This window comes from Onthophagus taurus, chromosome 2 (assembly GCF_036711975.1).
Source record: "Onthophagus taurus isolate NC chromosome 2, IU_Otau_3.0, whole genome shotgun sequence".
In the NCBI taxonomy this organism is placed as follows: Eukaryota; Metazoa; Arthropoda; class Insecta; order Coleoptera; family Scarabaeidae; genus Onthophagus; species Onthophagus taurus.
The window spans coordinates 6,692,925-6,719,024 of record NC_091967.1 but is presented as its reverse complement, the minus strand read 5'-3'; the positions used below and the strand labels follow the sequence as shown (position 1 = coordinate 6,719,024).

The 26,100-nt window shown below is 33.1% G+C and overlaps 7 protein-coding genes and 1 non-coding gene across 8 annotated transcripts; all 8 read right to left on the bottom strand.

Moving 5' to 3' along the window:
• Positions 1-1,277: 1,277 nt before the first annotated feature.
• Positions 1,278-2,154, bottom strand: LOC111427505 (uncharacterized). Its single transcript, XM_023062680.2, has one exon. It carries the CDS (start codon positions 2,149-2,151, stop codon positions 1,384-1,386), a length of 768 nt encoding a protein of 255 aa, XP_022918448.1. The 5' UTR covers positions 2,152-2,154; the 3' UTR covers positions 1,278-1,383.
• Positions 2,155-3,023: 869 nt separating this feature from the next.
• On the bottom strand, positions 3,024-8,229 carry LOC111427111 (uncharacterized). Its single transcript, XM_071194008.1, has 3 exons — positions 7,693-8,229; positions 4,641-4,840; positions 3,024-4,562 (listed from the first exon to the last, which is right to left on the bottom strand). Exon 3 carries the CDS (start codon positions 3,840-3,842, stop codon positions 3,069-3,071), a length of 774 nt encoding a protein of 257 aa, XP_071050109.1. The 5' UTR covers positions 3,843-4,562; positions 4,641-4,840; positions 7,693-8,229; the 3' UTR covers positions 3,024-3,068.
• Positions 8,230-8,333: 104 nt separating this feature from the next.
• Positions 8,334-9,119, bottom strand: LOC111427644 (uncharacterized). The gene is made up of 2 exons (XR_011639619.1): positions 8,701-9,119; positions 8,334-8,647 (listed from the first exon to the last, which is right to left on the bottom strand). It is a non-coding gene; the product is annotated as an uncharacterized protein (transcript).
• A 1,638-nt stretch (positions 9,120-10,757) lies between these two features.
• On the bottom strand, positions 10,758-12,054 carry LOC111427486 (DUF1676 domain-containing protein Osi12). Its single transcript, XM_023062653.2, has 2 exons — positions 11,575-12,054; positions 10,758-11,515 (listed from the first exon to the last, which is right to left on the bottom strand). The coding sequence occupies exons 1-2, from the start codon at positions 11,981-11,983 to the stop codon at positions 11,193-11,195; spliced, it is 732 nt and encodes a 243-aa protein (XP_022918421.1). The 5' UTR covers positions 11,984-12,054; the 3' UTR covers positions 10,758-11,192.
• Positions 12,055-15,151: 3,097 nt separating this feature from the next.
• On the bottom strand, positions 15,152-15,864 carry LOC139429158 (uncharacterized). The gene is made up of 2 exons (XM_071194649.1): positions 15,627-15,864; positions 15,152-15,564 (listed from the first exon to the last, which is right to left on the bottom strand). The coding sequence occupies exons 1-2, from the start codon at positions 15,862-15,864 to the stop codon at positions 15,152-15,154; spliced, it is 651 nt and encodes a 216-aa protein (XP_071050750.1).
• Positions 15,865-16,340: 476 nt separating this feature from the next.
• On the bottom strand, positions 16,341-18,530 carry LOC111427546 (Osiris 10a). Its single transcript, XM_023062741.2, has 3 exons — positions 18,238-18,530; positions 17,971-18,155; positions 16,341-17,439 (listed from the first exon to the last, which is right to left on the bottom strand). The coding sequence occupies exons 1-3, from the start codon at positions 18,528-18,530 to the stop codon at positions 17,024-17,026; spliced, it is 894 nt and encodes a 297-aa protein (XP_022918509.2). The 3' UTR covers positions 16,341-17,023.
• Positions 18,531-19,014: 484 nt separating this feature from the next.
• On the bottom strand, positions 19,015-20,433 carry LOC111427598 (DUF1676 domain-containing protein Osi9). The gene is made up of 3 exons (XM_023062813.2): positions 20,125-20,433; positions 19,803-20,058; positions 19,015-19,751 (listed from the first exon to the last, which is right to left on the bottom strand). The coding sequence occupies exons 1-3, from the start codon at positions 20,260-20,262 to the stop codon at positions 19,447-19,449; spliced, it is 699 nt and encodes a 232-aa protein (XP_022918581.2). The 5' UTR covers positions 20,263-20,433; the 3' UTR covers positions 19,015-19,446.
• Positions 20,434-23,370: 2,937 nt separating this feature from the next.
• On the bottom strand, positions 23,371-24,372 carry LOC111427597 (Osiris 8). Its single transcript, XM_023062812.2, has 2 exons — positions 23,899-24,372; positions 23,371-23,841 (listed from the first exon to the last, which is right to left on the bottom strand). Exons 1-2 carry the CDS (start codon positions 24,310-24,312, stop codon positions 23,482-23,484), a joined length of 774 nt encoding a protein of 257 aa, XP_022918580.2. The 5' UTR covers positions 24,313-24,372; the 3' UTR covers positions 23,371-23,481.
• Between the last annotated feature and the right edge of the window lie 1,728 nt (positions 24,373-26,100).

The window sequence follows — 26,100 nt, the reverse complement described above, 5'->3', positions numbered from 1 at the left end:
CAGTTTCACCTGTGGTATATAGACCTCTAGACTACAAGTATTTAGCAATAAGCAGTATCTAGTCTTCTGTCAGTAATACATAATTTTTACCAATTTGTAATGTCCTTCATCAACAGTATCTAATAATCTAGTCTTATATCTTTAGTGATACTTCTAAGTATTCAATCATGTTCCCTGCAACCCAACCTCCATTCTTAAATCAACGATTAAATTTTTTAAATTCAAAGAATTATGTCAACACAAAGTAATCAATTAACGACAATGAAGAAAACAGGGGCTTAAATAATATCTGTTTGGCTTGCTCTAAATTTGATGGAACTAGTACCATAGATACATAAACGAGTAGAATATGATACAAAAGTGCCGAATTTCTGACATTAACTCCTGAACTTATATGTATTAATTAAAGGTGTGTTAATTAATAAAGAAAAGCCATTGAGCGGAACACGTAATGAAGACAAAGACTTTCTCACCATAATACGACGAGTTGAATGCCTTAGTTTGACTCAGCTTTGATATTATGAATAAATTAGAAAAGTTCGTTCGGTTGTTTAGATGCCATTCCTTAATAATTCGTAACATCGCCCCCTTCTTAACCTCTTAATCGCTTTTTGCCATCTCTCGGTAACTTGGACAAGTTGCAATACCTTTCGGAAAGAAAGCTATATTCTTGTAGTACCGACAGTCTTTAAAAGATGGCACTTGCGTTAAAGATGTTATTTACAGCAAATATCTGAAGTAATCTTTAAAGGATTATAGTTTTCTTCATCGTTACTTAAAACTAGTATTAAATACAAAATTGATTCTTACCAAGTAATTTTGAAATGTTCCAAAAGATGGTTTTAGTAACCTGATGAAAATCAATTTTCTTCAATTTTAATGTATTAACACAATTACTATTATTAATGATAATTTCTATTTTAAATTTGGAATAAGAAATTGTCATATACAAGAAAATTATGTATTTTGTATCTTAATAACATGTAATCATAAAAAGCCATGTATTAATTTAGTGTTTAATTAAAACAGGAATAAAATTACTTGTAATAAAACTAATTGTAAACGAGTTGATAATTACTTTTTGATCATGGTCTGATTATATCCAGCACGTATCAATTAGAGAGTTCATTTACATTAATAATTGAAATTCATTATTAACAAGGTTTAATTACGACAAAACATCGGTCATTATTAACCAGCATGTTATGTTAATATTAACAATAAAAACTTGAATCGTTTACGGAGTGTAGAAAAGAAAAAATATATCCAGAAAAAAATAAATTATTTATTTAAAAGAGAAATAAATTATTACAAATCAATAAATTACAATAAAAAGCAACAACTAACACAGAAGAATTCAAAACTGGTAATTTTTTTATGCTATTAAGGTTTGTAGGGTTGATAATCTGGTTGTAACCCCAGTGGTAATGGCATATCGAAACTTCTTCCATAGGAAGAGTGGCCGTGTCCACCATAATCTTCGTGTGAACTGGAATGACTGCTACCGTGGCTGTAAATTGGTTTGGTGATGACTTCGTACGTGGTTTGTTTTCCTCCTCCGCTTGTCAATGATTTTAATCCAATGATGGCCGATAACATCAAAGAAATCAACGCTGTCATTAAAGCTTTTCCAGCTAACGCTGCTAAAGCGGCCATTGCTACAGCCATTAAGGTTCCTTTCATCATAGCACCAGCAGCTAAGAGCATTCCCATTCCACCTCCTTTCTTGCCGCCTCCCCCGATGCCATCACCTTTCCTAGCGGTGTTTGGGTCGAAAAGGTTTAATTTAATAGAATGGGTGCCCAAGTAGTTGGAAACTTTGTTCATCAAAAATGCGTCAAGTCTTGCATCAGGATCGTTAGGGAATTCCCTGGCAACTTCGGCAACAATCTCTTCATTGGCCTTTGCACGAGATTCCCTTACAAGACTAACTCCGGGTAAAACATTGAGGTCTTCTTGGTTATTCAATTTTTCAACCCAATTTACAACGTCCAATTTAAAACAGGTAATGGAATAAGAAGATGCGCATTCCTTATCAAGGGATCTTTTATAATTTTCCCGCTCTCCTTTTGGTTGCTGATCTTCATCGCAAAAACCAACTGCTAATACGCTCGCCAACACCAAAACGAACACAAATTGCCTTCTTGCCATCTTCAACGAGTGCTTGTTGCTGATCTACTGAATGTTAATGGTAACCGCAAGCCGCATTTATACCTCGACATTGAAGAAAAAAAATAATCTTCTAACCCAGTTTGGCCAATTTCTTTCGCCATTCACTTTTATCAAATTATACTGGACTGGGTCGGACGGACGAGCTTAATGGAGCATTCAATAATGGATGTTACACTTCAATTCTTCGTTGGCCACAGAAAGCTTTCTATCTTTCTCTAAGTTTCCTACATTCTATTTTGTTATACCCTTTTTTTTTGCACCGGCCGCCTTTAGAATATCTTGCCTAGATTCAAACGGTAATTATATCGTTCTTAATTTCCTCTACTTCTATAAACTATTCGAAACTATAATGGTATACATCACACCTTGTTAATTGAAAAAACTGTTAGTACAAAAAGATGGGATTATAATTGAATCAAATTGAATTGCAATTATATTTTTAATTGTGTATTGAATAATTACAAAACGGCGATTAAATTAATAATTAGCTAAGAATTTTTATTAATTAGTAATTTGAAATTTTTTATCTAAAAGCTCCTTTTTTATTTTACGGTTTTAAAACCATTTATCGACTTATTAATAAAAATGCATATAAAAATAAACAACCAATTAATCTTTTTAGTATATTAATTTTGCAACTTTCCTTTATTGTTATTTTACTTTTATTGACAATAATATTTATTAATCTCATCATCGATATCAGACTTTTCATAAAGCTTCGTTTAGAAATTTTAGTTTCATTTTTAATTCATAAAAAGGTTGGGTTATATAACGATAAAAAATCATAAATATTATTCATATAAATAATTTATTAAAGTAAAAATAAATAATCAACAAATTGAGGTATTGTTAAAACAAAAACAAACAAAAAATCTTAATTTTAAATCTTTGAGCATTTATGGTTGATATCCCTGCTGTAATCCGAGAGGAAGGGGAACATCAAAGCTTCTTCCATAAGATGAATGACCGTGCCCACCATATTCTTCATGCGAAGCTGAACTAGCATGGCTATAAACTGGTTTGGCTACAATTTCATAAGTGGTACTTTTATGACCTCCGCCTGATAACGATTTAAGTCCAATAATAGCTGAAAGCATTAACGAAATTAATGCAGTCATTAAAGCTTTTCCTGCTAATGCCGCTAAAGCTCCCATAGCTACAGCCATTAAAGTTCCTTTCATCATAGCACCAGCAGCTAAGAGCATTCCCATTCCACCTCCTTTCTTGCCGCCACCGCCGCCGCCTCCAAGACCGTCACCTTTCCTAGCGGTGAAGGCATTGCTTGAATCGAAAAGATTTAATTTAATTGAATGGGAGCTCAAATAATTGGAGACTTTATTCATTAAAAATGCGTCAAGTCGAGCATCTGGATCGTTGGGGAATTCTCTGGCAACTTCAGCTACTAGGTCCTCGTTGGCTCTTGCGCCGGATTCTCTAACTAAAGACATCCCCGGAAGAAGGCTGACGTCATTTTGATTATCCAATTTGTCAACAAAGCTCACTACATCCATTTTAAGACAAGTCGTCGAATAGGAATTTGCACATTCTTTATGTAAAAATTTTTTGAAATCTCCTCGATCTCCTTTGATTTGTTCTTCGGCGTTATCATCACTTGTTACAGCTCCGAATATGGTTAATAACACAAAAATCACAAAGACTCTCTTAAACATGGCTGTGGAGTGTTCGTAGAAGACTGAATTGCTCCAGTTTGGTTTCAACAGTATTTATACAAATTGGCCATCAGATGTGTTGTTTTTTGCTATGTAGAGCTTAGTGGAGCATAGAGATGACCATGGTGGTCGCCTTTCCAGCAGTCCTATCACCTACTCTCCGCTTTTATTTCATTTTTCAATAAGTTGTCCAATTACTACAGCGATTAAAGAAAGACAGACTTAGTTTACATTCACTTTTTCACTGTGCCGTGTATCCGCTATGTCTTAGATTTTCATACTACGAAAGTATGGCATGGCAAACGTCCCGTATTAACGAGGTGTTCCAGATTAAAGAAGTCCGTTTCCTTCTTCAATCTGACTACAGCAGCTTGTTTTTACAATAATCATAAACGTTAGTGTATTCAATTTTGTACGATATCTTTTTTCGTATATTCGACATAATAACTAGTTCCGTTCCATATAGTTACTGTTAGATTTTAGTCTGTTTATTAATTACATACGGATTTTAGTTACCCGTTATTAAACTTGGGTTGTAATTAAAAAATAAAGCACTTATTATGGATGCTATATAACTTAATAATCGTGCATTATATATTTCCATTAAATTTATTTCAACAGGTACAAATTAGCATAAATAAAATAAATATAATTTAAACTTTTCGATTAAAAACTTTTAATTCTTGTTTCCTTTCGATCTCTTCATATGGTGTGGTATCCCTGTCCAAAAGGATAATTTTCAATTCCAGCTCTGTTCCATAAAGGAGCATGAATCTGAGGTACAACTTCATAACTTACTCTGTGACCGTGATGAGACTCCAATAAACTCTTCAATCCGGTCGCTCCGGCAATCGACAAAGCCATAATGCTAGCTCCTAGTCCTTTGAACGATATCAACGTAATCAACGAAAGCACAGCTGGGATAATTATGGCTGCCTTTAATTTTAAAATTAAAAGTAGAGGTAGGATGAACTTCTTCAGTTTACTCTTTCTGGCTTCTAAAACAATTAATTAATAATAAATATTTCTAAAAAAAAACAATAAAAAAATAAATGTTTCTTATAAAAGGAATTTTTTCCCAGCTGAAAGTAAACAGACAAGTTCCGACAATAACAATAACAATAAAACTAGCTGCTATAACGAGGTGAAGGTCGCCTGTCCACGAGGGAGAAGCAAGTTCAGGTTCAAGTGAAAGAGAATCAAACGATGTTGGTTACGATGATTTTACGCTTCGCTCCGTTCCATTCTGCTGCAATCGTATGAATTCTATTGAAGTCGGTTAGCTTTTCTTGTTCTAGATTTACAAAAGTACACCGCATCTGTTGTAGTCATTAAACCAATTAGAGTAACTTGATAATTTAAGAAGTCGTTAATTGTGTACGGATTACAGTTATAATAAACTAGTTACTATAAATAAACTGATAATTAGTTTTACATTTTTATAATGTTATTTGATATTTTAGGTGAAAATATAGTATCTTTTATTACTACATATAATTAAATTAAACATATCGATTTCTTAGATTTTGAAACTAAATGGACTGATAATAACTAAATAGAGTTTAAGGATAGAAAGAGGACTGAATAGAGAAAAGGAAAACTGGAAAAGAGAGCGAAACAGCAAAAAAGAACTAGACAGAAAAGAGGAAGCTAGAAAAGATAATATGATAAAAACAAGGACACTGAATTCAAACTGAAAAGACAAGAAAATGACTGTTCAGAGACTGGAAGAAAATAGATAGAGAAATAGAAGACTAGGATCGTAGTAATAATGGAAGAAATAGAGTGAACAGGAACTAGGAAAGCTGCAAGGATGCTGCGTAGAGAGAAGGGAGTCCAGAAGGAGACTATTAAGGCAAGAAAGAAATCAGGCAAAGAAAGAAACACTGAAAAAGGTTTGGTAGTAGAAGCAAGATGCGAAACAGATGCTGTAAAGACAGAAAGGAGACTGGGTAGAGAGAAGGGCAGAAAGGCTTTTTTTAATCAGAAAAAAGGAAGACGAGAAAAAAATGCTAATACAGCAAAGAGGCAAGGAAGATAGGAAAAGGACTGTAGAGAAGAGGGAAACTGGAAAAAAGCTGGTAATAGAACGAGACGGAAAAACAAGAACGAGACTACTTACAGAGGAAAGAGGCTGGAAAAGTTGCTGTTCAAGCTAGAAAAGAATTAGGCAGAGAAGTGGTATTCTGGAATGAGACGGGTAATGCTAATACTAGTTGCCATGATGAAATGCGAAAACTGCAAATCGAATATTGTAAGCTAGAATATGATCGGCAGTAATATTTCATATTTTCATTCATTGAAATTGCACATCCTTCCTGGAAGTGAGTTAGATGCTACATTCGGTACATTTTAATTTAAATACAAACTAAAATAGATAAATTACATTGAAGTCTCAAACTGAAACGGAGAAATCTAAAATCTCAAGATCTAACTGAAAAATAGAATCTTAATATTCACAGAAGATATAAAGGCTAGGAAAAAGAAATCTAAGAAAAGAGAATATCTTCAAGATGATTGAAGCAATGAGATTTCTTACAATAAAAGATGATCTGGTATATAAAATATTTAACATGCAATGTGAACGTAGAAAATGTCATATCATTTTATCCATTAATGTAATATGTTCAAGCTATAATAAAGTTCAAAAATTAAAAATGTTTGGAAAAATTGTTAGAAATGGAAAATATTCTAATAAAGTTATTTAAAGATGGAATAACTTAATACATGTTTATTTATATTAAATTTATTGCAAGTTGTGCGTTTGTGATAGAGCAAAAAAAGCCTGAACTCTCATCGATCGAAGTCTGCTTTATACCAGCAAGCAAAACGGTCAACTTTCTTTAGAAACCGATCGGAGTGGTATAGCAAGGTCCTGTGTATCCCCACTTTTGTTGTTCCGGTAAGAGAATGTAGTTACATTCTCTAGAGTAGTTACTCTCTTCGGCCTGCGTAGTATACAAAGTGGGAGAAGAAGAAGCCGAAGCACGACTTCTGGTTTACTGACCCACATCTCCGTTTCTGTGACCTCGATGGAGGTTACGTTTCTCCCTGAACAGGTATTCGTCCCCCACTTTTCTCTGAAAATTCTTGTGTAGGATTTAATATCTTATTGAGTTTTAAATTTTTGATTGAATTTTTGATTTTATTATTAATTAAATAATAATCTATTTATCTAATTATAAAGTAAAGTTAGGAATATTTATGATTCTAAAATATATTCGAAATATATGAATCTAAAAATATATAATATAAAGATTGAATTCAAAAAAGTAGCAGATGATTGATACGAGTTTTATAATTGGCACCCTGAGGATAAAATGATTGAGTTTAAATAAAAAAATGTAACATTATTTTTAATTGCCGAGTTATCTCGAACACAAGACTGAAAACGTGAAATTTCTCCCGGACATTTTCGGCATACATTTTACGCTGAATTCTCTATTACTATCCCACAGAAAATCTGGGTCATTTAGTTCCGTAGACGTATAAAAAGTAATTAGTGCTTGAAATCTCACGCCGTACCGGATGTGCCAGAATGTATAAATATGGACCGACTTGTCAGGACTTCCAGTTTCTCTCGGACATTCAAACAATTTCATATATTTTTTTATTTTAAATATGTATCAATAATTATTATTTAAATAGAATTAGTATATCAACACTTCAACTTTATGTTATATGTACATGTATGTTTACGACTTTAGTAGAGTCGTTAATTAACTGTTAACTAAAAATGAAAGTACCTATGAGTTATGGGTCAAAGAAAGTGTCAAAAACAATAAGAAAGCTATAAAGAAACGAGATGAAGTGCTGAGTGGAAAATAAAATTTTGAATGATGTAATTTACCTATATTATTTCCTTCACTTTCTGGAATTCCAATTTTCAACTCATGACTTCTCAGGAATCTAATTAATCTGTCGAAAATATCTTCGTTAGCTCGTGATTGAACTAAATCACCAACATTATCCTTCTTCTCTAAAACAATAGATCCATCTAATATTTCAAGTTTCGGTTCGGAATCAATACGGTCGATAATTTTGATGAGTTTATCTTCCGAACACTTGATGCTTTCACCACAATCCTTGTATATGTCTTCTGATCGCGTAACGGATATAAAAACCGAGACGGTAATAAAAAATACTAATAACACTTTCATGTCGAAATGCTTGTTTAAACAATAAATTAAGCAGTAATGACCGATTGCTATGGTTCGACAGACGTTTTATATCAACTAGTGGTCCTACCCAGTGTAGGAGGACTAAACATAGGCACATCACGCGTGCATTTCGAATTCCATGCCAAAACGTGGAAACAATGTCAATTTACTCGTAGTATCGACTTGAGTGATACAGTTCCTTATTAAAAAAGGTCACTTAAAATTAATTATTCAGTTTGCGAGGGGTGGTTAAAGCCTGTAATTTATAATTAATTTGTTTCATGTCGATATAAATAGTTTAATTGTAAGATAACGTTTATTGAATAAATAATTATTTACTTAATTAATTTATTTTAATAAATATACTAACATAGACTACGAATTAAATTATCAAAAGGTTATTGGCAAACAATCCTTAATAATGACCAGTTTTTAATCCCATTACTGCAGCAAATAAGGCAAAGAAAAATCCTGCTAACCCAGTTGCTCCTGTCAGTAAAAGCAATCCTCCTATCAAAACTGGTATTAACGTAAAAAATTTTAATTTATAAGCTAGTAAAAGAGGAAGAAGTAATTTCTTTAATTTTCTTTTTAGCCTAAATTTTCCCCTCGCTTCCTCAACATTTTCATCGAGCGCTGTATAATCTAAAAAGATAATTTCAACCAGTTGGTTAATTTATTATTAATTGAAAACTCACCTGACGACGACATTGGAATTCTCGTTTCTAAACTCCAAGAAGCCGAAGATGTTGGAAATGAATTCCATAACGATCCTTGCCATGTGGATATTTGTCGAGACGAACAGCTATGTGGTCGTATTAAACACAAATTAATCACAACGAAAATACCCAATAAGAAACGGTTCATTTTACTTCTTGATGTTCACCTCTAAACCATGTATTTTTTGAAGTATTTTTCAGTTTAGCAACATTTTCGACCAACGTCTTCTTGAATACTAAAAAGATTACCCGCACGAATGCACCATGGGTTATGAAAATATGGCTTCCTCGACCACGATGTCCTTTATTTGCCGGTACATGTACCGGGATAATAGATACTGTGGGCTTTCCAGTTCACTTACAACCCGTAATTTTCCGTATTGTCCTCGACTTGTGTCGAAGACGTCTTGATATTGGCCTTAGAAGGATTTGAATAGTGACGTAAGTGTAACATACGCAAAACCATCTCGTGGAAAATTACAGTTGTATTATATTATTAACATAACTGGATGTCTAGATTGTAGTAGGGTTAATGATAGAGTAATTATAAAAAGACGGGTTTTATGTAGATTTTTTCACTCGTCTTTTAATAATGTATTACATTGCGATTGTGTTTTATTCGCTAATAATACTTATATTATATGTTTTACTACTTACTTAAATTAATGAAACTTTATCTGCTTAAGATTTTAACTGCTTTAAATGTTCTTTTGTGTATAATCGAAGGCACTAAAGCATTCTTGCGTATACTGGATGAATTATGACATCGAGGAATATTCAATGCGAGGATCCAAAGAGGAGTTTCGAATGATTCAATGAAGACATATACTGACAGTCTGGTGGTGGTGGTCAGATTGCTGCATAGAGAACATAAGAAGGGATCATAATGGCTCAGGATCTGGAAGAATGGAAAAGAACTGTAAACATATAATATCGCCAAAGCCTTCGCAAGGGTAGAAGGAAAGAGGAGGAGGAGTAAATAATGATCACAGATTGGTTAAGCAAACTACTCAAATTATCCAAAAAATCGAGAAATCTTTGGTTGCCTAATAATTTTCTCACACACACTATTGCACCACAGCCCATTATGAGCCTTGGCCTCTTCTACAACACGCTTCCATTCGTCTCGATTTGGGGCTAAATTGCTCCAGTTCTGCATCTGCAGGGCCTTCAAATCCTTCCTAACATTATCCATCCATAACCCCCTTGGTCTTGCTCTTGGTCAATGGTCGAATTTGAGTGAGAACCCAGCGTGCCACTTTATTTCTCGGCATTCTCCACACGTATCCCAGCCACTTAAGTCTCTGGACTTTAATTCACGTTGACAGTTCTGGTCGTTCCTGCAGTTCTCTTATCTTGTACCTTATTAATTGTCTCCATCCTCCGAGGTTTGTAAGATGTTTTTTTCAAACCTGTTTAATAACTCTTGGTGAAGATTATTGAGTGTCGATGTTTCAAATCCATAGCTAACTACAGGACGTGTGAGCGTTTTGTACAGCCTTTCTTTACATCCTCTTGTTAAAAGTTGAGACCGTAGTAGTTTGCCCATTTCTTTTTCACGCTAGTATTCGGGCCTTTATTTCACTATCGATAACTTATTTACCATTCCAAAATTGTTACCGCCGATCTGGATATTTACTGGTCCCTGTTGAGGTAATATACGTCCTATTACCATATATTAGCTTTTCCCTTCACTTAATTATTCAAGGGCATCACTGTCATATATGTTTCTTTACGTAAATAAGTATCCTATAATAACCTATAAATTTTCTGCTATAAATAAATTCCGAATAAACAGAAATTTTACCGTATTTTCTGTATTATTAAGTTTAACCCAATTTCAACGTAATAAATTAGTCATCTTAATTTCTACGAAGAAAATTTTTCACACAGTCTTCAACTGAATACTAGATTTTATTGTTTCTTCTTTCCCACTAACGGATTTGATGTCCCCAATTTAAATTTTCTCTCAACTTTCTCATCAATAAGAAAACAAAACGTTTTTTTTTTTCAAAAGAATACAATTTTTATTTATCAAAATAAAACAAGGTACAAAATGAAACAATATAAACAACATAACAAAATCAATTAAGTATGGAAAATTGGAGAGATACACGCTTACGTTATACATTAGTTAAATTATTATAAATAAATAAATAATAAATTTGAATGATTGCGTTTTTGTAAAAAAAAGAGTGAAGAAGTGCGTTCGTGGAAGTACTAATAAAGGCACCTTTATACAGCTTGATGACCAAAATAACTGGTCGATATCGTCGGCCCTATCTCGCATACAACACAGTTTGTACAAGTAATTATTACGGAATAATGTGACTAAAAATCTTCTATAAAGTTATAACTTAATAATTAAAACAGGTAATAAAGTAATCGTTAATTTTTGGTGGGACATTTATGGATTTTTTGTTTGGGGTGTTTTTTAAGGACTTTTATCGGATTAAGAAATTTTCTTTTTATTATTGAGGGGTGTATGCTTTGTACGCTAAAGGTTGGGCTTCCAAAGATCTTCTGTCCCAACCACCACCACCACCGCTGCTCCATCCTCCGTGTCCACCACCGCTTTGCCATCCACCATGACCGCCACCACCTCCTTGTTTGGCAGCAATCAATTTCTTGATAGCAATAATTCCAGCTAAGAGAAGGGCGATTTTCGCTGTGATTAAAGCTTTTCCTGCCAGCAAGAAAAGCCCAGCAATTGCAATTGGAATTAACGCAGCCATTTTGCCTGCAATTCCCATCATGAGGGAACCCATCATTCCTTTCATTTTCTTTCCTCTCCCTATAAATTACAAAAAAGAATAAGAAATAATAGTAAAATTAATTGGGATTATGAAGTACCTTCTTCTGATAAATCGGAAGTAAATTTAGGCATTGTAAACCTTAAGGTCCTAGAGCTAACGAAAGAAGTGATTTTATCGTAAAGCATGGAATCCAAAGCTTCGTCTTTAGCGTTTAAATCCCTGGGTAAGTTCTTTTCGATGTCTTCATCTGTTAATGAAGGTTCCGCACTGGCATCGGTTTTCACTACTTCCAATTCGTCGGTAATCGAAAACTTATCCATTCTACCTAATCTACTGAAGAAGGTAATTGCTTTCTTTTTTAAACAGGGTGAGAATCCATCAGATTTTGAACATTCGTCGTACACTTTGAGGGCTATTTTCATTCCGGTGTTATCCCATGATTCGGACGCCTCAATCCTGGCTAAAAGGGCGCAAAGCACAAGCACTAACAAGAACCTCACAGCCATTTCGCAACCGATCGATATTTTTCTCTTCTTAATGGTTCACCGGCTCCTGAAGAAACCTTCTGACTGATAATTCTCCGGGTCGTCGAGTTGGTTTTATAGTGAAATCGCGACGTTTTGACCTGCCCACCGTGTGACCTCGTGCGGTGTCTTCTTCCTCTTCTCACCAAAGACTTCTTGCTATATTGACATATTTGCCCGGTGCTTCATTGGCTGCACATGACCCACATACAAGCGCCCATCCGAGACGATTGGTTGTAAGAAACGGTAATGTTACTAGGTTACTATGAGCACGCGCTTTGTGCAATGAGAGATTTTCATTCGTCTTTTCTAACCTCTTCGAAAACGTGCGTTAGTGAAGATAAATATTTTTGAAAGTGAAATTAACCAAAAAGACTTTTGGTGAGACGAAAGAGTAAGTGATCTAGTTAATCGAAGAAGAATATATATTCAAGTCATCATGGTGTTAAATTAGCAATTGAAAATATTGGTTGTATTTTGCATACGGAAGATGAAGAAGTGTGTTAATCATTCGTTTGACCTCCTATCAGTTTTCTTCGGTAAATAGAAAACCGTAAAATTCTGAGACGTGCCCATTTTTTGACGATTTTAGATGGTGTTTTTCAATGAAATATTGATTGGAGATACTATTACGGTTTAGCTTTCACTAGCATGCGGTCGTAATATGTAATAACTCGGGCAATGGAGCAGCCGAAATAAAAGGAGAACTAATAGAGCTAACGGAAGCATTTTCACTTTTGATATTGATGTAATTTCAATAGCGGTCTCTGTATATACCTTTAAGGATTACTATTTGATTGAAATGTTTGTGTAAATTTAATATAAAATATTTAATTTCTATTCTATTTAATTCTTTATTTCCTTTCTCTATTGTCATGTCATTCAATCAGAGTTTCTTGAATCGTGTTGTGTCCCCTTTTGTTTTAATTCGAAACTGTATCACGGCATTTTCAGGTTAGATTTCTATTGTAGCGTCGCTTCTATAACGGCCTTCAACATAACATTCTAACCTACTGGTACTGAACCACCCAAACCTACTTCTCACTCATCTTGCAACTCAAGTTTTCGTAATTTCCCTTGCAGATCCTGACGTACGAACGCATCATCTTACATTTCCCAAAACCTACTTTTCTACATTGGAATTTCCCGCGCGTTTTTAACTTTTTGTGTGATGAGAACACATCTCACTTATAAGTTAATCCTCCTCATTGTATGTAGGACAAAGCAATAAACCTATTTGATTCGTTTTTCATCGAGCAACATTTGGCACAAAACGCACGTACTGGTTTTCTAGAAAGTGTTTTCGCCGCACTTTTCTTCCAGCGACGTGTGTTTTAAGCCGAATTAATGTGGCCATTTGGAAGGAAGGGCGTTGTACCTGTTCTGGCCAATGAGTTAAATATGCTAATTTAAATCGTAAAATACTTAGAGAGATTCGTGTCGAGAACATGTTTAAAAATAGTTTAGAATTGAGTCATAAAAAATTAAGAAATTTTTATTGGTTTATTCATTTTTAATACATATAAGAATTAAATAATTTAAATTTAAAATTAGATATAAAAATTTATTCTTTTGGTCCCCATTTCTCTTCCGCTCTTCTCAACATTTCTTCTTCAGCGGAAATTGATCTGTGGTAATGATCGTGGTCGTCCTCGTAAGAATTAGAATAAGTATGGCTTGTGGAATGAATTGGATGTTTAACAACCTCAACATTTAATTTTTCTTCTTTTCCGCTAAGTAACGATTTCAAACCCATTATGACGCAAAGCGCTAAAGCCATCTTTCCTATTAACATTGCAGCACCGGCCGTAACCGCGATTCCTTTATAGGCAGCGCCCATAAAAGCACTCTTTATGGCCATTGCTGCTATTAACGGCCAAAAATTAATTCGCTTCTTTTTACGAGCCTCCCCTAAACTTTTTGATTGCCTAAATTCTAAGTATCTGGTTGAAACGAATTCATCTACAGCTTGGTTTAGCATGACGTCGATGTGATCTTCGTCCATATTTTGGAGGTTTAAATGATCAGGGATGGGATAAACTCGTAAACTCCTACCTCTGGCTTCTTGCACCAAGCTGATACCATCATAAATATTAATTTTTGCTAACTTTAACGATCGATTTGCGATTTTTAGTACTTGGATTTTTAAACATTTCACTGTGTTCTTTTCGTCCTTACAATGATTGTAGAGTTTCTCGACGAATTTCCACCCAGAATATTGCGCACTTGTAATATTTAAATTTATTAAGATTAAAAGGAGAAGGAATGTTGTTGTGGTGTTAATTCTAAGATTGTCGTTGCACATCTTGAAGATATCGTTAATGGAACTATACTGATACAAGATCACAAAAACTTGTGGTATTTATTCTTTTACGCAACTCGTGCTTTTTTTCAAACAGAGCGTATACAATTTATGGTATTTGTTGCGTCCGATAGATACTTATAACTTTTAATTAGCATGCGTTTTACGACGGAAATGTGGAGTATGACGATGGATTAGGTTGCGTGTGGTTTCATTCTACTCGAAAACTACACGAGAGCTTCATGTAAATTAATAAAAATGACACAGTTTCCTAAAATCCTCTATTAATCCCAATTCATATCATTGCTTTAACAGATATTGTGAAAATTACTTCATAGATTTTATTTTTTTTTAACTTTCGATTATCAAATAAACTTTAATTGTCTATTACACCTTTAAGTAATTACTTTTTATTAAGTGCTTTAAGTGAAGGGAAATAATAAAAGTGTTATTAAACTTTCTTTTTTTTTATTTGACTAAAGCAATTTTTTCTTTTAGTTAAGCTCCGTTTTGGAAAAGAAACGATTTATTTATTTTCTTTTCCTGTTAAAAGAAAACTTGACACGTTGAATCCGGTTTACGATTGAAAATGTGGACTCTGCGATGGCGCTCTTTCTTATTTTCTCCGTCCGTCGAGGAGCGATCGATTTGAGTTAAACCATCAAGTGAAAGTCAACAAAGTAGACGGTCGAAAACGTGAGAAAACTTATGACCTTTACGAAGATTATATTAGGTTATTAATATTAATAATAAAAATACTTAAAAATAAAGTTTAATAATTTAATTCATCCTAATTATATTTAAAAAATCAATTAAGATAATAATAAATAAACAAAATATTTCGATTTCTATTTCTTTTTTCTTCTAGCTGAATATTGTAAAGCAGTATCAATAGGATTTGGAGTTGTGTAAATAGGTGGTTGATATAACTGTTGCATTTCATCGGGATTAAGACTTCTATGCCATCCATATCCGTGATTTCCACCTCCATAACTATCTGTATTAGCATAAACAATTCGAGTAGATTCTTTTCCACCTCCATCTCCTGACGATTTTTTAAATGCAGCTATTGAAGATAAAACCAACGCCATTTTCGCCAAAAGAAGTGCTGTTCCTGCCAAAAAAGCTAATTTCCCCATAAATAATTGCGTCATCATCCCCATCATAGCCATACCACCCATCATCAACATTCCTCCTCCTTTATTTTTACCACCGCCGCCATATCCTCCTCCGCCATATCCTCCTCCACCTTTCTTTCTACCTAAAATTATTAAATTCATTAACTTTTAAAGTTAATTAAAATTAATTAAAATCAAAATTAACCTTCAACAGTTTCCCCCAATTTAAATTTGATAACTCTCGATTTAAAAAAATCCTCAATTTTTGAATAAATAGCGTTACTAAGAGCTAAACTTCTCGACGAACCACCCGGAATATTCTCTTCTGCTTGGGAATTAAAATCGGTATCTTTAGTAATTTGAAATAATCCAAAATCCATCACTTGGCCACTATGTATACTTTCGTTGATTAATTTTAAAGCGTTTTCTTTAAAACACAACATAGTTTCGTTTGAATTGAAACAACTCGTCACTGTTTGAAAAGCATCCGTTATATTTTCGGATGCATTTAGAGGAAAAACTAACATCATAAGAACCACAATTTTTTTTAAACAACTATACATTGCTGTGGGATGATGATACTCTACTTCAGCTTTACTGACAATAAAAAGGAAACTTTTGAGTGTTTTATAAGCATTCATAAACTTACCGAGCGTATCTTTAAGCACGACTTTACCAAATAGTAGACGATTTAGGAAAAGGTAATTGCTAGTTTTGAATATTAAACCGTGTGATTATATGACACATTGGTTTGGATTTGTTGACCTATATAGTTAATTTAGCAAATCTAAGTGAGTTGGTTTTCAATTTGTTTTAGTGGGTAAAATGTGGGTAAGGAAATAGTGGGATAAATATCTCAATTTTAAAATTTTGTTTTCAAAAAATTTTATTTAACATTATCCAAAATTAAAGATAAACTCTTTTTTTATAATCTTCTGCATGATTACCTTGCATCCACATTAGACCATTATCCAAGATAGCCGAAATGCTGTGTTAAGAAATTCTCTAGAATTCGAGGAATTGAGCTGAATCTTTCCAACCCAGTCTAAGGTGAGGCATATAAACACACTCCTTCAATTGCATGGACGAAACGTCTTTGGATGTGCATGGTTTCTGATAACGCGAGCATGTGAACTAATACTAGAAACTTTCAGGTTTTGCCGTGCATCATTTAAGAAAAAGTTTAACGTTTCGGATGCCATATTGCAACCTTCTTCAGAAACTGGTTCGAAGTGTAAACACGGCAAAACCAGAAAGTTTTTGGTGTTAGTTCTAATTTTAGTTCAATTTTCCATAAAGTATGGACTGCCTGTAATTTCAAATTTCTTCTTACAGTGTAGATTCTTGTCAGCATAACTACAGACTTTTATGTGAATATTGTAACTTTACTTGTAGTATGTAATTTGGCCAATATATTTCCCAACTCAACCCAACCCGTATTGTCGGTTGCCAAATCATTGAACAACATGGTACTGAATTGAAACAATTAAATTTATAGTTAATTTCACACTTTTACACATATTTTTAATTTAACGCTTTCCTAAACATATTTAACAATAAATAATTAAGATAACATTCAATTCGCGATGATTTTATGTCAATTTATGCAACATTTTTATGTTCCTCATTGGTCCAAGCAAAATTCCTTCCTTTTTCATCAGTCTTTTCTCTTGCATAAATTTCTTCAACCGGTATTTGGCCACGTAGCCTTAAAAGATCAGCGTATTCATTCACGTTATAAATATTCGGATTGATTTCTTCGTTTTTATAAATATTATAGAAATTATGTCCGGGAAATTCTTGATGATGATGCTGAGAATGAGCATAATTACCACCAGAATTAAACACCAAGTTGCTTAGCGCGTAAGCCGAGGATATAATTAAAGCCAATTTGCTAAAGATAACCGCTTTCTTCACCATAAACGCTAATATACCAAGAAATATAGGTAGTAAAGTTGCAACGTTTAGTTTTAAACCCAAAAGTAAGGGAACGAGGAATTGTCTTGCGAGAACTCTCCCTGAAAAAAAAATTTATAAAATAGATAAAAAGAAATAAAAATTCTTTAGCACAACAAAAAAAGTATGGTAAATAAAACAGCACAGAAGAAAGTCGTCTCGTCACTCGTTCACATGTTAATCGATGAAGAAATTGAACGCTGGCGAGACAGGTTGCGGAAACAATGACCCAGATTCTCGCGTCGAGCTCCGACGACAAAACCTTGAACCTTCCCGTGAAACTTCAAGCTCAAGTTCGAGACCTTAAACCTGTTCGTGTTGAGCCACACCTTCTCATAAGTTGTTATAAATTTATTCTGATGAATCATAAAAAAATTAACCGAGTTATAAATCTATCAATTGAATGAAAAAATTTTGTTATAAATTTATATCATGAATAATAAATAACGGAGAGACATTAAATATGTAAACAATAACTTTAATTATTTATTTGGCGCAACTTTTTATGAATAAGTATTGATAAAAAATTTCGCAGCGCCATCCCACGGTCAAGGTCAACGATATTACTACAAAGAAAGTTCTTTCTTGCTTACCTGTGCCGACATCCTTCAAGTTCTGTCGTACCAACGAATCACGATGTTGGTCTAAAGCGAATTCTAGTGCTCCCATCGGGTTCAAAGATGGCGATACTCTCATTGAAAGTCCGGGATATAGAAAGCTCATATCCCAAAGCAGTTTTCTTCTTGAAAATACATTATCTACTGTATCAAGGATTGATCTAAAAAAATTTAATTATAATAATAAATAATATCGATGGATATGAATAATAACAAATAAATTAGTTTTTATTTCAAAGTTACCTAAAACTTCCAGGATTACTATCAACAAAATTATAAGCCTCTCTATATTGTTGGTCATCTTTCGTAAACTTTAAGTCCTCCGTAACTTCAAATTCCAAGTTATTTTCTAAAGTTTGTAACTTTGTGAGAGCACCAACCCCAAGGCAATAACCAAAGGATTCGTTCGGTTTTGAAATGAGGCAATGTTTAAACGATTCTGTGGAAATTTCTTCCGCTTTAAGCTGTGGATATAGGAGGATAAAAGAAATTAAGTAAAACGGTTTTAAGGATTGTGGTTGGGGTGAAGGATACATTTTTAAGACTAAATCTTTCGTGTTTTCTGGGTTCTTTTATAAGAGCGACATGGAAAAGTGTTCTCAAGTGGAAAGTGAATGTTCCATTGTTACCACCTTTAATTATTAGCATTGTTTCACAATTCTCAGGTTTGCTTTGATCACCATTTTATTTCGAGAAAATTTTAGGGTCCACTAATAACGGAAACTCTTGCTTCCTTTCTTTCTTTCCTTTTATTTTAAATCAGTAAAACCTTATATTTTTAAGTAAAGCAATTTATTACGTTTACATAAATTTTAACTTTTAAACGAATTTATCCCTTGTCTACAACTCCAACTATAATGTCAGCGAAGTTTCATGGAATCTATAAGTAGGGTAATAAAATTTTGATTTGTAGATCTTTCTTGCTCCTGAAAGAGGGGAAGTTTTAAAAGTTATTCGAATAATTCAATAATAGTAGAAAGAAATTACAAAATTGTTTTTGTGTAATAAATAAAAACGGAATTGAAAAGTAAAGCAGTAAAATATTTTATTTCAACTTATACATCATAACTTATAATTCCGTATTAAATTATCCTTACTATAAAATAACACCGATATAAATGCATCATACAGAAACTTTAAGATAATTATGGATAAATATGTTAAATATTGCACAAAAAGATATGATTAATAAAGAAAGAGTGTATTTTGATTTATAAAAATTTGACTAGATTTAACCAGTTATTTTCACATGTTTTAAATATTAATATAGATTTTGTACCATCATAACAAAATACTGAATAAATATAGCAATACACATTCTAGGTGAACAAAGAAAAAAATTAAATCTTATAACCAAAAAAAAAACATAAATAATTTACCTGAGCTAAAGCTTAAACAACACCGATTACTTATAAACTATATTGTATATTTAATTTTTCATTGCGATTGATTTTATGTATTTCTTATGAGTCGTTTCAAATGACCTTTATATGCTAATTCTTGATCGAATGATCTATCATAATGACCGTGTTCTTCAGAATAAACGGGATGCGCAACGACTTCATATGATGAATGACTCTTAGATTCTAACAATTTCTTCAATCCCAATAAAGTAGCTATTGTTAAGGCGACCTTTGCTACTAAAAGTGCTTTAAAAGCGACCAATCCGATTATTTTTAACATTATCGCACCAATTGCTGCTGCCTTAAGCTGTAACAGCATCATTATTGGGACCCCTTTTTTCTTCTTCTTCCTCGCTGAAACACCAAAATAATTAATTTATTAATTGATGATGAATTTAAATTTACCTTCGTCTTCAAATGATCTTTTAAAATCATTAATTGATTCCCCGGGCATTTTTAATTCAAAAGTATGTGTCGAAAAGAAATCATAAATTTTTTCCCCAATAACTTTATCAAGCATTTCTTCTCTGCTACTTGGTTCATCCGGTAAAGTGGTCGTCATTCTTCTGCTGGCTGAATTATCTTCGACTTTTTTAATAATGATTGTATCCGCAATTTCCAAACTTGATGGAAGGTGTTCTAAATAACTCAAAGCCCTTTCCTATACAAAAATAATAAGAAACTTATATTGAACGTAACAACAGGTATATATTCAAATATACATTACCTTAAAACAAATTGATAAACTCCTTTCTCCACACAATTCCAAGAAATGCATTCCATCTTTAAAAAGATCGTCTTCCTCTTGATCTGCTTTAGACCCGAAAAGAAAAATTAAAACCAACAATAACTTTATATTCATCATTCTCTGTTTTTAATTTATGTTTTATTTCTCAAATACTTCTTCGTCGTGTACCACCAGCTTTTAACAACTGAAGAAGACTGTGTCGTCGATGCGGCTTTTATCAACTACCCATCGTGATTCTTTGAAAAATCACAAGTTGTATAGGTCGCTTGGTCACGGAATGTACAGCACCGGCACGTACATACATAGGTTGTACGCGACTTCTTGTGGCACACATTGACTTCTTCTTGGCGGCTTCTTCACGCGTATTGTCGCGGTTTTCCCGTTTAGTGCCCGTGACTTGTCCGCCAGCCTATTCCTTAAATGGGCGAAAAAAATGCCAAGTATACTCCGAGTGAAGATCTGCTAATGGTACAAGTCACCCAGTAATCTCGAAATGGAATGGTTCGATTTTCTAATCCTCCTTGTAATGATTTAATAAGAAATAACTTTGATTAAACCGAATTAATTTTTGCGAAATAAAATAATTTTTGTTACACTTAGAACGATTTATCACCTCTTTACATTTACATCAATTAGAAGATGGATGTGAAAGAAAAGTGTTGATTTATTAAATAAATTCATATCTGACCTGGTTAAGATTTTCCATTTTCAATTCTTATTAACTTAAAACATGAAAACTTAAATTGAAATTGTATACAAGTATACATAGGAGATATGCGCCTTACATTAAAAACTTTCGACTTTCATTTTCCTCAAGAATATTCGTCAAGTGAATGGCCGTCTACAGCGTAGACGAAGCTGCTTCACGCGAAAAGATGATCATCATCCATTGTATCACCGATGTGTCGTAATAAATTTCATGGCGGAACCTGACCTTTGGTTCATTCTATTCAAAAGCGGCAAGTAAACCGGGCCAATTCCGATTAAACACTATTTATGGCCTATACCCGGTATTTTGCATGTCCTACGTCGACCATAATGAAAATAAATCCTGTGTTTTTCCGACTCCGCACATTCAACAACACGAATAGTGTACAGCCAACGTTTTTATCTCGCCGACAAGATGTCGCAAGAGGTGCAACATAGTTGTAATTATGTTCTTGGCGATATTTACTGGAACGCGTAACAGTTATGAACACACGTTACTTCGAACCTGTTTTGTGTACTAAATGGTTTAGTTTCAGGGTATTGCAAAAATGTGTTATCGAAATTGATGCAGAGATTGTGAGAAAGTTCTACAAATATATATTCAAGTAGAAAATTTAAATCTGTAGAAAATCTTATAACAACAAACTTTATATACTAAATTACAAACATTCTGAGGTTTACGTGTTTTTTTTCCATATCTGCGGAGACTTTTTCTACCATTATCACTCACTTCTAGTTTTTCGCTTTAATGTTACTTCGTTTCTTGCTTTTCTAGTTCCTTCTGTACTCTTCTCTCTGGCTAGTTTCTTTTTCCTTTCCCAGTCTATTACCAACATTCCTGTTCTCTATTTCTTCTTTACCCCTATCGCTCGTGTCTTCCTCTTCTTTATCTAGTATCTTGTTTGCCATTGTTTACAATTCCTACAATATTTGTATTACTAATATTCATATGTATTCCATCCTTCCGTATTTTTAGTAATGTTGATGTCAGCTAGCAACACACTGAAAAACAAATTACATGATTTTAAATAAACATGATTACCACTACAAATTTTTTTCTTATAATCTTGATAATTTTATAAAATGCAAAACATTATGTCGTATATATAATAACATTCGCAAATCGTATCAAATTAAATTACGATGTTACACCGTAATTGTAAATAGTAGGTAATAAATTTTGCTTCCATTCGCATGTTAAACTCGTCTAGAAAGTACACTCAATAATTACTGGGTTACAGGTTGCATTTAGTTAAAACGAATCATGCTTGATTTATTATCACATTAACCTTAAATTTTAATTTATTCACTTTTCGTTCACTGTATTATTATTAATAATTTATTATGTGAAAATACCCTGTCAATCTACTTCAACATTACACCAATAGAAAAGAAGTACCTTTATTATTATAAGATGAGGTGTTTTAATTAAATTTTACGATAGAACATCACCAACAATTTTAATTAAGTTTAATGAAATTCGGCTTGAAACAACAAAATTAATTTCACCAAAATATCATAATGCGAGGCTGTTTAGGATAAAGTTTCCCCGGATTTTTTGGTGAGTAGAATTTGTAAATTTATGTTTTTCACCTCGCCTTTTTTTAACATTTTCTCCGGCTAGATAAATACGAAGTTCTTAAAAGCTTTCGTATACATACAACTTTCAACTTCTTTCTTTGTTCGTTCTGAAAGTTTTCGGCCCTCTTTTATCCGCCGTCGACTTAATGAAAACATCCAACGATTTGAAGAACAAAGGTTTTCACGAAATCTATATATACAACGTTTGAATAATTCTCCTTCTCCCCGTTAATATTTCTCTTTTGTTGTCTACCAAACGGTAAATGAATACTTCTCGTATTGTTTAAACTCTAAAGAAACTGTTACATTATATATTATTTAAAAAAATAAATAACAATGGATTAAACATATGTTTGATATTGAAATAATAAACAGTTAAAAGTAAAATACGGTTTATATCTTGTGGGGTGGTAAATGGAAATCGATTTTCTTTAAATCGAAATACGCTATAACTTATACATCAGGTAATAGTGTCAAGTTAATCCTATATGTTACACTCACTGAACGTTTCAAATTGCCAAGATTATAGTCAGATTTATAGCCTTCAGACAAAATTGGAGAAAATTTATTCAACCAAAAGCACCTAATAATTAATGTCTCTCAAATAGTAAGAGTAATAACCACCGTATCTAACAACTTCAAAATTAATCTGGTTAAACTATAACATAAGCCTTCGAGCGTAACCGTTTATTAAATTCTGATTCTTTAATTGGTGCTTAGAATTTCTTTAATTCGTTTCGTGTGCGTGAGTTTTTACGCGTGTATTTGACATATTTACTTGGCGATCTACTCCAATACACTTGACACACAACTATCCAAGCGAAATAGATCGTAAAGATCATGCGATATCATCAAATTGGTGGTGACGTGATAATATATCATTTTTGTGAGTTTAGTCTAGATAGGAAAATTTAAAACAAAAAATTATTTATTATTAAATTTTTATTTAAGTTAAAAAATATAAAATCTAAATTAAATTATTAGATGTTTTTTTGAAATAAATAACAGTCCTATTTGAGGTATTACAAATTACTTCATTATTTAAAATTATGTGCTTTTTGGTTTCTCTTGATATGCGTTGTAAGCCATACTTTGGACATCTTCCTTATCGTAAGACCTTCCATATCCTGAACTATGTCCACCAGCATAAATTTCATGGGGTTGCTGTTGATGGCTGGATCCACCTCCAAGGAGTTTTTTCAAACCAATAATTCCAGCTAGAACTAAAGCTAGCTTAGAAACTATTAAAGCTTTTCCGGCCAATAAAGCTAAAGCCCCCAAAGCCAAAGGAATGAGAGTTCCCCCCAAAATCAGTGGGATGAGCATTAATCCGCTCATCTTTTTCTTTTTTCCTCTAGATTCTTCCGTTAACGATCTTTGAAGTTCGGATGCTGAAGGTAATTTAACCTGAAAGGTAAAAACACAATTAATACATCTATTTATTTTTTCTTGTAATAATCTTACTTGTAATGTGTGGGTGTCAAAGAACGAAGTTATTTTATCAAAGATGATGTTGTTTAAAGCTTCATTCTTTTCGCCTAAAGCTCTGGGTAAAGTTGCTTCGATGTCTTCGTTTGTGTTGGAAATTTCATTTGAGGCGTCGTTATTCTTCACGAAGCTGAGTCCTTGGATAACTTCAATATTATCGAATGATTTAGCCGCTCGGTCCATAGCAGTGATTAGTTTCAGTTTTAAGCAAGAAGTTAGCTCAGTGGCTGAACATTCTTGATAAATTTTGTAGATGTATTTTAAGTCGCCTAAATAAGAAGTTTCTTGGCTTCTGGCTCCTTCTTCTGGTAAAGCATTTTGCGATGTCGTAGCTGTACTTCTCCCCGTTACAAGAGTGACGAATACCATAAACACTATACACCTAAGCATGTTGAATTTTTTCTGTATAACTCGTTCTGAGCTCAATATGTACCGCTATAAAACAACTGTTTCAGATCTAGTTGTAGTAAACTTTATATACAGATCTGTAGTGCGTGCCCCACTACTTTTGGGGCGTCCGCTCCCCACTGCGCCCTAACATAAAATGTAAATACGTAATAATATTTGAATAGATACACAAAAATTTCAAATTCGGATTCAAATGGGATTGAATTCGGTCATCTTATACGGCTTTAAGAGGTAAACGCTAACAATAGAGCGCAAGTAGATCGGGAATATCTTTTGTGTGACCTAGAATTAGTACAGATCCTTACCCTGTTCAAGGATCGTCGAGTTGTTACGCTTGGTTTAATTCGTGATACAGTTTGACGCAATAACTTTCTTCGTTGAGCGAGCGTTCATTCAGATTTCTTTTGAGAAGAAGTTATCAAAATGTTAAAAGAAATAAATATTTAAAATTAAACTAATACTATTAAACTATATCCATTCCTCTCTAGAGTTCTAAAGCAAGGAGAGCGAAATTATGTCCGGAGTAGTTACAGTTCCAGATATCTCTAGACAGTGACTTTAAAACAAGTTGTTTTGCTTCAGGCCGTAAAACTAGCAGTTGTAGAAAGAAATATTGAGTTAAGAAATTACTGCACACATCAAAAAGGCTTCAATTTACCATTCTTTCAGAGAAATCATAATTTCTCAGGTTAAATTAAAAATAATAAAAATATCTTGTTGACATTTCATATAATAATTGGTTAAAGGAATTCAGAAGAAGCAGGTACGATAAAACTACTTGAAGCAGTAACGGTAACCTCCTCAGACGATCTCTTCTGCACCGATCTCCACGACATTCTTCTTATGATATATCCAAAATCGATCTCAAAGAGATTTTTATTTTCAAATTTGATTAAAATTTAAGCCGTTTAAAATGATATTTAACCTTGTTGTTTTAATAATAAAGGTTTCACATTTTAAATTAAATTAAATCGGCGTATTGAGAGCATATGAATATTTACATTTTAACCGCCGCGTCAAATTTAAAATATTTATGAATGTGTGAAAACGAAGTATAAATTTAGAAATTTAATTTACATATAAATATAATAACATAATTCGTAATGACCATTTAAAGTTATAAAATTGATATGATAATAATATTAAAATGATTGTTTTTTATAGTAGTTTGAGTACCACTGATTGTGAGAATATCTACTTCATCTATTCCACTATCGCTTTTACTCTTAGCTTGAGCAAAAGGTATGTATATGATTCGACGCAGTTGACCTACATCTTCGTTTCGAATCCTGTTGCCGGTTATCAGGTTGAACAACCTCGAAAAGAAAAAGGGAAAACAAAGACGTTGTAAACCACGTGCAAGCATTTTATAAAATGGATCTAATTCCGTAGTAGTTAATTGTACAAGTCGTAAACCTGATTCGTTGTTAAAATTTCTAACGAATGGTTTTGTCTTCTCTTTTCAGTGGTTTTTTCGGTCAGCCGACGATCCGTGTTACTTAGAAATAACAAAATAAACAATTACCAACCCAAAAATTAAACCCGTAAGGAGAGAAATTGAAACCTGAATGTAGCACGGTATATGATTAATAATAAAAACTGTTGTTGGTGACGTTACTTTGAGACAATTGTGTTTCCGGAACGATTGTTGTCGAAATATCGATCTGGCACAGATAGTTGTTGGATGAATTCTCAAAAAATTCATCACGAATGAATCAGGCGTTTAAGCGGACTATAATGAGTCTTATATCTGGGTTAATATTCATTTAA